General features: G+C 41.5%; 1 protein-coding gene across 1 annotated transcript in view; it reads right to left on the reverse strand.

The window, feature by feature from the left end:
- Positions 1–6,843: 6,843 nt before the first annotated feature.
- The window catches only part of LOC311227249 (E3 ubiquitin-protein ligase znrf2-like), a 31,976-nt gene continuing 21,740 nt past the window's right edge, over positions 6,844–17,079 (reverse strand). Inside the window, exons 2-4 of the mRNA XM_084312835.1 lie at positions 12,573–12,668; positions 11,911–12,016; positions 6,844–10,171 (exon numbers count right to left, since the gene is read on the reverse strand). Of these exons, the coding sequence (XP_084168961.1) occupies positions 10,114–10,171; positions 11,911–12,016; positions 12,573–12,668 (260 nt within the window). The 3' untranslated portion in view covers positions 6,844–10,113. The remainder of the gene's footprint in view (positions 10,172–11,910; positions 12,017–12,572; positions 12,669–17,079) is intronic.

The raw sequence follows: 17,079 nt of genomic DNA on the forward strand, positions 1-17,079 counted from the left end.
GGAGTGGTAAACCCCCACCACAAGAGCATTAAAAAATCTAGATTGAGCTCTATGGTAGCGATTTGAAGCTTAGAAGCACTCGGGTCAGCCCTAGCAGTGTCATTCGGGTCAGCCCTAGCAGTGTCATTCGGGTCAGCCCTAGCAGTGTCATTCGGGTCAGCCCTAGCAGTGTCATTCGGGTCAGCCCTAGCAGTGTCATTTGGGTCAGCCCTAGCAGTGTCATTTGGGTCAGCCCTAGCAGTGTCATTCGGGTCAGCCCTAGCAGTGTCATTCGCGTCAGCCCTAGCAGTGTCATTCGGGTCAGCCCTAGCAGTGTCATTCGGGTCAGCCCTAGCAGTGTCATTTGGGTCAGCCCTAGCAGTGTCATTCGGGTCAGCCCTAGCAGTGTCATTCGGGTCAGCCCTAGCAGTGTCATTCGGGTCAGCCCTAGCGGTGATATGCCGGTCAGCCCTAGCAGTGGTGCTCGTGTCATTTGGGCTTGCCTTGACTTGGTGCGTCTTCTAGTGGCAAGATTGGGTGGGAAGATGTCTTGAAGTCATTCTCAAGAGGACCTAGTCTTGCTTTCCCTTAGTCCCAACTTGCATGCTTTCCTTAAAGGTGATGTTGGAGTTTTGGCTAACTTCCTGTCAAGCGAGGAGTTGCAGATCATATTGAACTTTAATTAATATATGAATTTGAAAACCCCCATATCCATATTGAACTTTAATTAATATATGAATTTGAAAACCCCCATATTCATATACAATGATTAATGAAGATCCAGCAATTTCATATCCTATTTTTTGCCTAAAAGATTGTCAGAAATATATTTTAGCAAACGCTTGAATGGAAGAAAAAAAAGCTAGCAGTCGTGTTTTTCCTGTTACCCCCCCCCCCCCCCCCCCCCAAATACAGATTTCCCGGGCCGGACACAATAATAACCAAAAATACATTTCCATTTTCCTGAGGTCACTAGCGTTGTCATTTTGCTTTGTTTAATTTGTGCATATCAGCTCAATATATTATTGTAAATAGGGATGCCCCGATCACGTTTTTTGCCACCGATACCGATCACCGATCGTCGTGAGCCATATCGGCCGATACCGATCCGATACCGATTGTTTTTGATTAAAAAGAAATTAAAAATTATTTTATATGCATTTTTTTTTTTTTTTTTTTTTTTTTTTTTTTTTTTATAAAATATATATATTATATAATTAGACTTGTACTTGTATTATCTGCGAGACATCGCCACCACGCAACAAGTCAAAATGCTCGCTATCTGCAAACAGCTCCACTGTGTGTGTGTACTCTAGTAGCCTCCAGCTCCAAAAAGGATTCTCCTGCCCTGCAGCTGGACCCTATTGGTAACGTTACGGTTCTTTGGTCATTTCACATTCAGCAAGCCCTCAGCTCGAATACGCATTAAATCAATGTTATAAGACATTGATATCAAGAGCTATCTGTAGCTACTGCTAGCCGGCTAGATGACGTTAAGACAGAACTTTAGTTCAATGGGACATTTCGTTTTGAACAGAGAACTAACGTCAGCTAACGCAAGCTAACGGAGGTATGAACATGGACTACTAGACTTTCTGGATAATTTGTTGATATCAGGAGCTATCAGTAGCTAGCCGGCTAAATACCGTTAGACAATGCCTACTAAACGTGAATAGTTGACTGGGTAATTTTGTTTAAACAGTAACGATAGCTAGGTAGCTAACGTTAGCTCAGGTCGAATGCACTACAGACTCGAGCAGAGGAGCCTCCTCTCAGTCCTCAGTGTTTACAAACTCTACACGGGTGTGGGCGGGCTAGGGAGGAGGAGCAGCGGCAGTTTGCAGGTTGTGTGTGTCTGAGACAGACAGCGAGTGAGATCTTCGCTTGATCGGTTTCCACGATCGGCGAATATGACTCATTATCGGAATTCACAGATTGCATATTTATACTGAGTATCGGCCGATAACGATCGGTGGCCGATCGATCGGGGCATCCCTAATTGTAAATGCACTTGCTGTTCAGTGCAAATTACGCTCTGTGCGTTTGCTTGAGAAGCGGAGACTTTTGTATTGTTAGACGGGAGGTGCATTTAACCGGCGGGCCTTTGAGTTTAACATGAATGTTGGTATGTAGCACTAAACACTTAACATGTATTTTAACAAAGATATATCTCTTACAGCACCTTTTCTTTTTTTTTTATATAAAGACCAGACAGGAGTCCAATGGAGGTTGAGCTGATTTGAAAGACTGGGCAGTGATTATGGATCTCAATGGGGGAGCTGACCTGTCTGAGAGCCCTGGGTTTGTGTGATCCCCTCTGGGCTTGTGGCTCCTTCCCTGCCCCCCCCCCCCCCACCGTTCTTCCACACAGGGCAAGTCTGTTTAGTCTGTGCTCTCTTGCACAACGTCGGCGTGAGGAAATGTTAGCGGCCGATTGCCGAGCGACAAACTCGCACGATTGTTTTTTTTTTTTTTAAACTAAGGGTGTGTGGAATATCTCATCCCTGGTTGTGTGTTTTTGTGTACTAAAGAGTTATAGTCTCATCACACACACCTCCTTGCACTGTTTGAAAACGCAGAGAACCCCCCCCCCCACTAAGATGTCTCCTCTGCAGCCAGGTCAAATTATTGTTGCAAAATTATCATTTGGTCCTCAAGTCTTTGTATGAACCCACTTTAGGATTCTCAGGGCCCCAGGTCGAGCTTCTACTTGAAATAAAATGTCATACATTTAAAGGGTTTGTCTGTAAAACGCTCGCGATGCGTTTTTATTAACTGGACTAAATAGAAAATTAATATCATTTTGAGTCCGAAGTCCAATCGGGGACGGCCGGTCAAAATGCAAGGGTATGACGGGGTTAATTCACACAGTAGACCTTACGAGCTGAAGGAACACGCTTTTTTCACTGTCCGTGTAGCAACGGGCTTCAAATCAAGAGCACTCATCTGCCATTGTGAGCGCCAGGGACGAGCCTACCGGGTCAACGGTGGAAATGCCCTGAAAGAGATGTATTCGGAAATAATTGACCGTGACATTTTCAAAAGTGACTTACCGGTACATAAATTTGTCTTTTCTACTAAATGTATTTTATTGCTTGGAATTACTCACGTTTTCTCCCAAATCAGTTTTTTTTTCTTTTTTTGTGAATTGGTAGCAAATGGAAATTGTCTGTTATTTTTGCTAGTTGTGCTAAAATACATGCTAGAAACTCAAAGTGTGGTCATTGCCTGACTTTGAAGTCAAAGATAACATCGTCAGACTTATAACTCTGCCTTTTTTTTTTATTATATATATATATATAAATCTCCATCCAGGCCACATTGAGGCACTGAACAGCTAGCTTAGATTGAACTGTATTTGCAGTGTGGTGTTCACTTTTTTAAAGCCATTTTCTAGAAGCTTCAGCCAGCCCCACAGCCAAGGTTAGATATATATATAGGCTATGCACTGAAGGTACCTGATTTTAGCCTACCTAACAAATTAGTCATCCGTTTTAATTTTCAGTCTCAAATCAACAGGCTTGCATGAAATATTCATGATGCTTAATAATAATGATAATGCCATCGTGTGATTGGTTACTAATACTCTGAACATGCGTTGGAGTGGCTTTTTGGACCGTGGCACGTCTTGTTGGAAGGTGCGAAAACAAATCCCCTATTTGAACTTTTCCTAATTTTTAATATAGGAACTCTTGAAACCAGTGTTTTTTTTTGCCTGCAGTGTCCCAAGTTCTTTCCTTTTCAGCTCAGTACTGAATAGTTGTGTTTTTATTTGTACTTAATCACAGTTCTGTGTTATCTAGGTGAAACAAGTACCATTAGCAGGATCTGAAATGAACGCCTTAAAGCACCAAACGGGGATCAGTTTTCTTTTGTGCGAATGAAGTCCGAAGAGGGGACACCTGCTGCCATATTGGCAAGGAACCTTTGTCAAAGGAAATCAAGAGGGCTGTCCCCCCGACTAAAGAAATGAGTAGTGAACTAATGGTCATAGGATTGAACTGATTCAATCATCACTTCTGTGACTGTTCCCCCACATGTAATGGAATGTCATGTTACCTAAGAAAGACCACCGTTTAAATCTAGTGCTTGCCTGAACATGTACTCGTAGTTTTTTCAGGAAACGACTCGTAGGAATCGTTTGAAAAGGAAAACACCGTAATAGATTCAACCGTCTCGGTCGAAACAAGACGAAGCGGTTGACGCCGAGAAATGAACCAGGGATCCAAGGTTCCACATTCTAAATGCACAAAATGAAGATGAAAGTCGTTTTTATAAAGAAAATACCTATTTTGATTGGTAAAACCTTCTGCCTGGGCCTGTATTTTCTGTCACCTTGGCAGATGAGCTGAAATGATGTCGTCTTGTGTTCTTCAACATGTTTCTTTTTTTCTTTTTAATTTGATTTCTGAAACCTGTGCCTTTTGCATTCTTATCCCCAGAATTTGTGTGGCTACTATTTTGAAACACTGTAAAGTCACTCCTGTCTAGGGTCTTAACGTGCACTTTGGCTACACTCGGACTGCACGCTAAAGGCCAAATCTGATCATATGTGACTGATCTCTTTTTAATTGTATTTCTTTCTGAGCAGCACAAATCACACAGAATCTGATCTTTTCAATTCTGATTTGAGCTACTTTCATATCTGGTCCAAAATCAGTTATGGGTCTGATTTTGTTTTAATTAGCTGGCCTCCATTGTGTTCAACTGTGACTTCAGTGTCTTCCCATGTTTACCTCCGTCTTCATTCTTCTTAAGTTCAAGAGCGTATAAATCAGAATTGAGCCCCGAAGCTTATAGTGTGAACGTAGCCCCGAGTCATTTAAGTACTATATCAAAACTGCAATAAGTGACCTCACTCTTAACCACGCCCTCTTGATCCTCCAATCACAGCTGTTGCTTCCCTCGGACAAGCTTTAGGCAATGGTTGTGATTGGAGGACAGGGTGGGGCTTGAATCTTTCTTCACACTCACAACCTCTGCTCATCACCACGTGGTTATTTTGAAAGTTTCAAAACAACTACGTTGCTTTAACTTGCCGTCCAGTGGTAAAAATGGGCCTAGTTGATTTCCACCAACCTCGTTACCCGTTTGCTAGTCACACAGACCTTTCCCCTCGTAAATTGTTAATGGTTTTCTCAATTTATCTCACTTTTCAAAGAGTTGCCCTAAAGGCTTTTCCCCCACAGACTTCTAGTTGCAGCTCATGTAGCCCAAATATATTTTGTTTTCCGTTTCAACGGTCAAATGAGTTTAAATGTGGAACATTGAACTTTTCCTGAATGGAGATGCCGAGATCCTCATCGAGACCCTGGTTCTCCCGAACACGACGCCGCGATTCTTGTATATCGAGGTGTCATTTGTCTTTCCTCCAGGAACTGAGATTGGAATTACACTACTATCCACTGAGGTGTTTCTGCTCCGTGTGTTTGGGGAAATAATTATGTTTGTATTATGAGTGAATAATGTATGGGTTGACAAAATGTGTGTGTACTATATTAAAGAATATCAAGTTTGTATGTTTAGCTGCTGTCGTGGAGTTATTTCCTATATAAACTCAAGTGAGACAGGAAAAGGGTTGATGATACAAGGAGAAGGGGTGTCTGTTGAAGATGACACACCAAGACATTTAAGTCAATCTTGAATATTTATTAACACTTGGTCATCTTGTCCAGGTCTCCCTTGCAAAAGAGATCTTGTATCTCAATGGGACTTCCTGGTTAAATAAAAAAATATATATATGGGGAGGTTTTTAGGCCCATGTAAGGCAGAGACCTTTTACATAACTATAGATACTATATAAGATAATATCTGTACATACATATCCCCATTGAAACCGGGAAACATTTGTGTGTATATGCAGGCTATATAATGTATTTAGCATTATTAGCAGGCGTTTTAGGTCTAAATGGGTTAACTACTTACTAGTGGCCAGTATGACTTGAAGTGTGACACCATAGTGTCTTTATACCTGTATCACTGTACATACATCTGATTAGCACTGCACTCCATAGTACTAATTTATATATTTTGTACCCAGTTACCTGTACCTTGTATATTGCTGTTGCACTTTACTGCTACATTTGCACTCTGGTTGGATGCCAAACTTATTTTCGTTGTACTGTACTGCTGTATAATGAAAATACATTTGAATCTAATCTAAAGTTTATGGTTTAGGAGGGGATGGGCTGAGCTGGCTCAGATTCTTAAAGTGGAGTTATTACAAGACCAACTATATTTCACTTTAGTAGAACTTGTCAAAGCCTTAAAATAAATACATACAGTAAATCCAGATTGAGGTTTTAAATCTATTGGGAGTAAAAAGTGGGATATCGGCTGTGACATGTAGTGGAATTAGGGATGTCCGATATTATCGGCCGACCGATATTATCGGCCGATATCGGCAGTAAAATGTGATATCGGAAAATATCGGTATCGGTTTAAAAAAAGAAAAAAACAATAACAATATTTGTTATATATATATCCAGTGAAATTATTAGTTACCTGAAATTATTCCGTTTTTTGGGGTGGGAAACCCTGCATATATCGGTATCGGTTGATATCGGTTGATATCGGTATCGGAAATTAAGAGTTGGACAATATCGGAATATCGGTATCGGTAAAAAAGCCAATATCGAGCATCCCTAAGTGGAATAAAAGTATAATGTCCCAGAATAGCCTGTAAACTAGCTACTGTACACACACGTCAAAGGTTTACCTAAGCAGGCTACTTGAGTAAACATACTTAGTTACTTTCCATCCCTGTCTAGGCTACTATATATCAAATCAACAAGGTAAGATGACAACAAACACATACGGTACAGATCCTAGGAAATAATGTCGGTGTATCTACTACCACAGTGATTCAAACTTTATTTTTGTTTTACAGCAGCTACTTAAAGACAGAGTAGACCAAACAGTTGGATACAGGAAAAAATGGACCTAACTCAAGCCCACCCCTCTTTTCATGATCCTCCAATCGCAAATGGTTAATAACATCCAACAGATGTGATTGGAGGATCAAGAAAAGAAGGCGGGGTGAGATAGCAGCTGTCTAATCATGGCATCCGTGACATCTGAGTCCGAGTCATTTCTATTGCATAATAGCCAAATCTGAATTCCTCCCCATATCTTCAGGAAAGGTCATTCATCAACATAACATTGTATTCCATGAGAAATATTGATATACTAAATAGTTCAGTCTATTTAGTTTAAAATCCACAGACATAATTCATGTTACAGTATTGATGATTGAAAAAATTAGATGTATTTTAAACCCTTAAAAAATTCTATATTGAACAATTTGTATAAATGTTTAATCCACCAAATTGTTCAATAAACGACCAAAAATGGCTTTGCAGCAGCATCTCTACACCGTCACCCTCATTGAAGTGTAAGGATCTATGAATATGCTAATTGGCAAAAAGCACCAATCTACCTCTCACATGTGCAGTAATTCTTCTGCCCAAATAAGGGAGGCCGGCTTCTTCGGCATGGGACCTTGAACAAGGTCTTCTAATATCGATTTGACTTTTCTCTCTGATAATGCGGGGGATTTAGAATTTCAAAGCAGCAGTTTAAAAAAATATATATAATAAGAAAAAAAGGAATTGCATTGCTTAGCATTGCAGCACAGGTTCTCCTACGTTGACCGTCCTCAGTGCATTCTCATAGTGGGGGCATAACAAAATTGCAATTTACTGTTAGCAATTTGGCTCTTAACATTCTGTATTGTCGCAGTGAAAGGGTTAACACTTTGGTAGTGAAAGGGTTAAACTGAGGCTGGTTAGCGAAACATAAGATGTCACACACACTCCTGTAAGATGTCATTTTACTGCTCCCCCCAAATGCAGTATAAAGGACAAGATTATTGGTATACAGTAAATGTTTGTGATTGGCGGGAGAAAAGGAACTGGAACTTCACTTTTGTTTTCCTTTTTTCAAAATGTTGACAATACTTGATTGATGTTTACCAGGAATTCCAAGTCGGAGTCACATAGTCTTACTGTATATTTACATTTAGTAATTTAGCTGAAGCTTTTATCCAAAGCGACTTACAAGTTGTGTACAACAAGGGTACAACTAAAGGTAAGTAATTTGTCAGACAGTGTTGAACTTGAGTGCATAGTATAGATAGACATAGTAGATAGTAGTATAGACATAGTAGCAAAGTAAATAGTAAAAGACAGTAAGGTCAGTGTTTTTTAGTTTTTTCCCAGATATTGATTGAAGTGTTTTTTTTCCTTTCATTTCAGATATTTATTGAAGTACTGTATGTTTTTATTTCATGTCAATAATACCTACTCAGCTTTCTGTGTTTTCTGAAGCTAAATATGTCAAGTGACCACATATTGGACCATGATAGGTTCGACCTACATTAGTGACATCACACATGCAATTCAGATTTCAGGGAAGTACAGAGAAGCTTTCTCCAGTGGAAGAGTGTGAAAAAGGCTCTGCTTTGCTGCACAAATAATAATTTGTAGTCAAAGTCATGCCTCCAAGAGAGAGTTGACTATAAGAAAAGATGTAGGGGATCTTTGAAGTTAGAAGCGGATTAGGGGGAACATTTTTTTTTAAGTTGTAAGCATTGCCATCTCTGCAATTCCAAAATCCAAATTTCTTTTGGTTGCTTTTTTCTCCCCAAATGAGTCATCATGCCGATTCCCTGTGTGTGTCACGGTCCTGCTCATTGCACTACCCTCTGTCGGCCTGGGGAGGGTGTAGACTACCACATGCCTCCTCTGATACACATGGCGTGGACAGCCGCTTCTTTCCACCTGACAGCTAGGAGTTTCACTGGGAGAGCGTGACACATGCGGAGGTTTACGCTATCTCCCCCCAGATCCCCTCCCTGCTGAACAGACCAGTGGGAGTCGCTAATGCAATGACCAGGACTAATACCCCAACGGCTTCCCACCCGCGAACACGGCCAACTGTGTTCGTTGGAACGTCTGACCAAGCCGGATGTACCGCTGCCGGGAATCGAACCCGGGTCTCTGCGGTGGTAGGAGAGTGCTTTTTCCTCTACAGTACACTACCCAGACGCCCCCCCAAGTGCATTTTTAAGGTGGTTTTAATGGGTATATTTTCTGGTCCACAAATGTTAGCATTTCTCTAACAGAACATAGACAATAAACATTCTACTATGTGTCCACAAAGTCAACATTCCATTCCTTGTCAATGGGACAGGTCCAAAAAGTGTCGTCAGAATAAAATTAAAAGAAAGCAGCCTCACAAAAATTTGTTTATCGGAATTCTAGCTTTTGGATAAAAGGTGTTTATCTTCCACATATATTGCTATAGACTGCCTGAGATCAAATGAATAACATGTGAATTCTTATTTCAGGCTTGATTTTCTATAGAATTAGAACTATATTAAAGTTGATCCTGAACTAGAATTTCCCTTTTGTCCTAGATACCCCCACCTGAGAAGTGTGTTGTTAGATACAGTATGATTTAGTCCAGATGATATAGCTGTGTAGGTGAGGAGATAACAGAATGATCAGAACCGTCATTCTCTGAATGTGCAAACTGAATAAAAAAAGATATATATATATATATAAGTAAATTATTCCCCATTTTGCAGGGGACTCCCTGGGACCCCTTCAAGAATCCCCGGGGGTCCCAGGTCCCCACTTTGAGGACCACTGATCTAACGTACTTTAAAGCTGATCTCATCTGAAATGTTGGCCTTTAATAGCACATTTCTTTACCTTTTACAGCATCAGGTCTCGTTGTACATCCATAAGAACAGGCTACAGCCATGACATTCTGTGGAAAAAGTGCCCCCCCCCCCCCCAATATCAGGTTTGGGATAAGTCCTCTGAATTGTACAGCAAGACTGATAATAACATTCCAGGTTGCATGAGCCCATCTAAGCCAGCAGGGGGAGGGGATTACAGGGAAACAACTGATTGCAACAATGGCAGCGTGATGGTCTTGCTGCAGCAGAGTAGAAGGCACAGGTCCCAAATTAATCGGAATATTCCAAAGAGTTGGGGAACAATATGGCACGGTCCTTCAATATTAGGAAATCAATCTCTCGCTGGGATCCCATGAGGAACATAGATGCTTGTTTGGACCAAGCCCTGAGTGATATGTGGACCCACAGGAGCGCGGATTCAGCTGGCTCTAGTCGGCGGGATGCTCCGGACACGAGCGATTCACCTCAAACCACTCGTCTATGCACCTGAAAGAGGAGGAGGGGGAACATTTTGTTGGAGGGAAATTGAATAAACAAGCACGTAATTGGTGATTCGCTGTGCCCCTCCGTTGTGCGGATGCTCTCCAAGTAGCATTGAGCTTAATGTAATTGTAAGAGCATCTCTACAGCGGAACTCTCTCCCACAAGTCTCTCTAGAACAAGTCGTTAATGAGTTGTGGAAGGGGACGGGGCTGACGGGGCTAACAACACCAATGGAAAAACTACTTTCTAGAGTCCAATGACACCTCCCATGAGTCTGTATGACAAACGGTTTGTGAGTTGTGAAGGGGCCGTGGCTAAAGTATAGAGGGCATGGCTAACCTACACAGATAAAAAACAACTCCCTACTGTGTCCAATGGTCTCCCACTACAGTCTCTAGGACAAGCAGTCAACGGCTCAGTGTCCTACACAGAGCTGCTCCACGCCTGTATGTCTCAGTCTGCCAAACAACTCTGCCCAAAGACTGACCTCCGCAAACCAAACTATAGTTTGAAAGGAAATGTGGTAGTGACTTTCAATTGCATGTACACATAGTATCGCAAATAACCAAATATTAAGCTTGTTTGACATTTACGAGTTATGCAGTAATGTAGTTTTCTGCATAAGGAAACCATAACTTTATCACTGTGTGTCCATCATCGTTTCCATGGACACAGTGAATAAACACGGATGCACAGACTCTGTGAAGTTAAATTATTACAAAAAATTCAACGCAATAACCACACTATTATTATCCCCTCAGGATTCACTAAACTCATCGGGCGGTAGTTCCCAATGCAAGTGTATGGGATTCAAATTGATTCCCATCGTCACATTTTGCCAAACGTTGGCACGCTACTCCTCCCACAGTTTTCGCATGCTATTTGGGGAAAGTTGTGTAGCATGCTTTAGCGCCACCATTGATATGGGGGAACAATTAAAATAATATTATTTATTCAATATGTTTTTTGATTACTCTACATACAAAATATGAACTATAGCACCTTTAATGGAAAATAAAGTAGCACAGGTTGGTTTACTTCCTCTTTGGGCAGGGATGTGACAGTCCTTATATATCAGCAGAAGAACAACGCTCTGTGTGCACTGCATAGTGGACGTTGTCACATGATCCACCTGATGTGAGTGTATTCATTAAATATGTGTCTGTCCCTTTAAGATATTTTTTTCTTATGTGCATACGACTCTCTTCTGCCCTGGGTTGCCATGGCTACTAACATTGATTAGCTGCACCTGCCCAGACACAGAAATCACAAAATAAAATGTCAAAACCACATGTCAAACAAACATGAATGATGAAAAGGTGAAACATAATTTTTGTGAATGAGAAGACAAACAGGTGCATGTTTTGATGATAAGAGAGAGATTATGAAAAAAAACACAATCAAAAGGAAATGTACCTATCTCAAGCTCCGCCCTCTTTTCTTGATCCTCCAATCACAGCTGTTGCTTACGAGGAAAGCAACAGTTGTGGTTGGAGGATCAAGAAAAGAGGGCAGGGTTTGAAAAAGGTCAATAGCTCTACACTGCAATGTTTGCAAGAGAGTGTACGTGTGTGTGTGTGTGTGTGTGTGTGTGTGTGTGTGTGTGTGTGTGTGTGTGTGTGTGTGTGTGTGTGTGTGTGTGTGTGTGTGTGTGTGTGTGTGTGTGTGTGTGTGTGTGTGTGTGTGTGTGTGTGTGTGTGTGTGTGTGTGTGTGTGTGTGTGCGCGCGTGTGTGTGTGTTACCCTTTGTGGTAGATGCAGAGACAAGGCAGCCTAGCGATAGTGTCTCCCTGCTCCAGCTCGTCCAGGCAGATGGCACATTCCCCAGAATCCTTAGACAGGACGTCCTCTGAGATACACAGAAAGGCATGGACAAACCCGTCTAAACTCTCGATGATCTAAAACTAAACTTGGGGTGCTCATGGCAAGTTCAAGCAATGTAATAAACAATTTTACACACAGTTATTGATTTGAGAGTAAATCCTTTTGAATGTGGTAGACACCAGTGATGTCATTGGGGACACCGAATCATTGTGTTGTGTCAATTACAGCTAAATGAAACGATAAGGTAGGTCAATTATCAGTAGTCATTTTATAGCAGTTCCCTATAAAACAAGGTATTGGTATTTTTTCATCTACATAATTTCATGGAGCTGTAATTAACACAACACAAGGATTCAACGACGTCTCCGATGGCATCACTGGTCAGTGGTGGCCATATTCAAACTCATTTACTCTCATTCACTGTCAAACTAAATGAATGTGTGCAAAACTGTTTTTTAGAGTTTTTGGATGCGTGTGTGTGAGATTATGTGCAAAATAAATCAGCATTTTCTTATTTTTCTTTGTGAAGTATTGTATTAGAGATAATCACAGGTATATTGGACAGGAAGTGAAAGTCTCACCGTTGTAGGAGAGGCGTGTTTTGGTGAAGCAGAGGAGCAGGTGCTTCTCCATCTCTTCCGGTGCCAAGTATTTGGAACATACCGGACAGTGGAATCCTGGGAGAAAAAGCGCAGGACATGGGGTCAGAGGTCACGGCTCTTAACATCCCACTGTGGGGTTGAGAAATGCGGTCACATAGTACGATGTCAGCTGTTCCGATACCTCTAAGGACATTATAATTGTTTGGGAACTGCATGTGTCCCAACTGCGTGAATACTTTCGGAAGCCAGAGACGGTCTTATTATGGGGCTTATGCCGAGAAGCAGTAACACAACAGTGAACACATAGTTGCAATGCATCCGTCAGTCGTACTTAACTATGTGTTCACTGTTGTGTTACTGCTTCTTGGCATAAGCCCCATAATAAGACCGTCTCTGGCTTTGTCCAGCGGACACCATGATGAGCTCAGCGATGCCGCTCACGGCAGCATACTCTCCCCGCTGTTGAAAGCCTTATCGGAGCATGGAGGGTCGTGGACCCGCAACGCAGCCGCGAAGCCGAGGATGAAGCCCAAGTCATGCGATTTTTTATTGGTTTGTCATGACAAACCAATTACATAATCCACCAACATATGTGTAAAGAAACAACATATTCCAGTTAACGGTATATTTTTTTAATGATTCGTTACGGTATAAATTAGGTTAACTGGAGCTTAGTATTGCTGCCTGGCGGAGGGGCGTGTCGCGGCTCATGCGCATGCGCGCACTCGGCCAATCAGAGCAACGCGGAAGGGCTTGTTGCTTGTCGAAAGTATTCACGCGTCCCAACTCCCAGTCTTTTGTCCATAACAAGTTACTGTCCTTACCATTTAACACATTCCCGCCCGACCACGGATATGTCCGTGTTTCGGCGCCATGCTTAAAGGACCAACCGCGGACATGTCCGTGGCAAGGTTGTTTTGGCTTTTATTCCATTTTAATAACCTACTCAATGTCACCGAGCAGCACTGCAGATTTACCCCACTCTTCGAATTCTGAAAAGTGCATTACCGGCCAGATCCTCTTAGGGGCGCTGTCTCGATAATGCAGTGTTCCCTGTGGCAGAACGGTGCCTTCTTTTTTTTTTTTTTTACTTTCAATGGAGTTTACTGTTAGCTGGATTCTATATGTGTAGCCTGTAGCTTGGAATACCTTTTGCAACGCCGAAGGAATATATCATCAGCCAATGGACATATCGATCTACCAGATGGCGATCGATAACTGGGAAATCCTTTTGGGGATCCAACCGGCCCACGGTAAGATCTTTTTCACATAAATTACACGATGATCAGGCCTTGCTTTGTTAGCCAACCAGCCGAATGTGGCTACTGAGGCTAACGCAGTTATTGGTAATCAATAATCAGAAACGACGTCCCCCGCCCCCCCTCCCTTCATGCATTCATGGTGGACCATGAATACAGACAATATGCATTTTGCGTTTTAGCTCCAGCTTCTGTAGTGCCGAAACGCTGTTCGATTTAATGTTATTAGCTTAGCGCCCTGTATCTCGCCTTCCAGGAAATATACTAGTCCAAATCCCATATAACGCTTATATTCACGAGGCTATAAAATGAGAACGTATTGATGAAAAAATTATTTCTTTAAGCCATTTTGAAGGGACGGTTTATGGTCTCAATTGACAATGAGAATGGACAGATAGCAATACTATAAAGTATAGATTTAGCTCTACAAACAGCCTCACATACAATGCAAGTCTGTTTTGAAATGCTGGCCGTTTAGCGTGAGATTAGACGGCCCCCAATGGCCCCGAATGTGTTAATAGGACCGTGCCCCATTACCAATTATTTTTGGACTTCAAAGTTTCAGTGGTAATTATCAGTAGTAATTATTAGTACTAATTATCAGTAGTAATTATCAGTAGTAATTATCAGTAGTAATTATCGAAGCTTCATTCTTCTCCTGCGCAAAGTTCCAGTTAGATGGAGTACCTTTTCAGAAAGTTCTCAAGACTAAATTTACAGATTTTCAAAATTAATGGTTATTGATGATTATTATTTCCATGGGCTATTTCTTATGCTGATGTAGGCATATCTGTGGAGTGCTAAAAACAAACAAACAAACAACAACAACAAAAAGCATTTGAATCTTAATTTTGGCATTGGTTACTGTGGCAGTGATTTAAGCTTTGAAGCATTTGGGTGGGCCTTTAATGTCCTTTACAAGAGAACGAACGTCAACATAGAATGTTCTCTCCCAGCTTCGATTCACATAGTTGCCAAGCTAAAACTCACGGACTTCCGTTACACTAAAATGCAGGACTTAGTTGCATTATGACGATGTAAGCAGATATAAACTTCCTACAGTATGAGTCAAAACCTGCTTTCTACTTATTTGCCTTCCACCTCAGTATATTATATGTTCTGGATGACCGCTAACATGACCTGCGGTCTGAATCCGTCTGACACTCTTTTGACATCTCTGATTTATTAGGCTTTCCAACTGTTTGGGTGACATTGAGGCCTTTCGTCCCACTGGGTTCCCAAACCTCGAAAAAATGTCAGACCCACTCCTATCCGAGTTCCTCGGGGGTCATCAAAGCGACGCACACTATTCTCGGTCCTCGCTCCACAACGGTGGAATGAACTCCCCACCACAGTCAGGACAGCTGAAACCCGGCTTTTTACTGTCTTTTTACTGTCTTTTACTATTATGTACCCTACTACTATGCTACTATATTTATACTACTACCATCATGCTAATATACTATATGCATGCACTGAGTGTAACACTCAAGTTCAACACTGTTTGACGAACAATGCCACTGACCCTTAGCCGCCAGAGATGTACCCCTCCTGCTGACTTGTTGTTCACATTTGTTCACACTTGTTCATAATTTGTAAGTCGCTTTGGATAAACCAGCATACAGTGTGTCAATGAAAGCAGAAGTTACATGCGCTCCAAGTTCCAACCAAACCACATCCGGTGCTCTCAAAGTAGGGCAATCTTGAATCATTGTCCAAAGTAGCAACGGCATTAGTCCAAAGTAGGGCTGACCCCGATTAGTCGAATAGTCGACTAATCGAGCGAAAGGAGCCGTAGTCGACTGCCAACCTCTTAGTCGAATACAAAAAATAAAATAAAAAAATCCAAAAGCAAAGAGGCCTAGAAGCGTGGCTAATGCTAATGGCGCGCATACCAGCGAGGCTAAATGCCTAAGAAAACAGACACAGAGGCACTGAAAGAGGATTTCACCCATCTAATGAACACACTAGACTAGACAAATATCTAGATGTATCCATCAGTGGACCAATTGCATGCTTTCGCAGAGGACAAGAAGCCTTCAGTCGACTACTTCAGATCCCACAGCCCAAATAAATAAAAAAAAAATATATATATATTTATACTTTTTTTGCATTCAGGGGGGTAGTTGACTACCAGTCGACTATCGGCAAATTTCGGCCAATTTAGTCGACTATCCAAATCCTTAGTCGGGGACAGCCCTAGTCCAAAGTATAGAACACTGGAGCGCATGGATTAAAGGCAATAAACTTTACTCATGCAACTAACGTTTCGACACAGGGTGCATCTTTATCTGGTTTATCGTTTTGACTCTGATGACTGGTAATCGAAGGTTCCTGGTTCGATTCCCACTCCTCCCGGCAGCGTGTCGAGGTGTCCTTGAGCAAGACACTTAACCCCTAATTACTCCTGGTAAGTACTGTATGTTGGCACCTTGCATGGTTTATTTGTTTATTAGCAAAGGATCCCCATTAGCTGACGCCAAGACGTCAACTAGTCTTCCTGGGGTCCGAGACAACATTAAAACATTACAACATATACATTGCAATTAAAACATAATACAATTAAAACATAGCAAGACATACCAACCAAGGAAACACAACATAGCAAGACGTACCAACCGAGGAAACACAACAACATTAACACACAAACAAATTATATCTAAATATGTACATCAACGGTAACATATTGCATAACTCAGCATTGTCAATATTGGCTACATGTAAGATTTTAATTAATTTTTTAAGCTTGCTACACCTCTTATGTCGTCACTTGGAAGATAATTCCATGCCCTGATAGCCCTATATAAAACTGTTCTTTGCATACTGTTAGTATTTGTATGGGGTAGAATAATCTGCCCTCTACTTGCCCCTCTGGTAAAATGCATGTGCACATTTGAGCTGTAAATGATTTTATTCCATGATATATTTAGGACTGTGGGTTGTGATCACTTTATGAAAACAAATTAAAAGGTTGTCAGAAAGTCTTTTCTCAACACTCCGCCAACTAAGACGTTCATGCATTTGAACAACACTAGTCCTATATGAACAACCAAGAACGAGTCTTGCTGCCTTATTTTGTACCACTTGTAACCTATTTAGCAACTGTTTTGAAGCAGAAGCCCACACTACAGAACAGTAATCCAAGTGGCACAAACCCAAAGCACAAACAATCTGATTAAACAGTGCAAATGGAAGGAATGGTGCACATTTCCTGGCAGTAGCAACAG

This window comes from Notolepis coatsorum, assembly GCF_963971535.1.
Source record: "Notolepis coatsorum genome assembly, chromosome: 4".
NCBI classification, from domain to species: Eukaryota; Metazoa; Chordata; class Actinopteri; order Aulopiformes; family Paralepididae; genus Notolepis; species Notolepis coatsorum.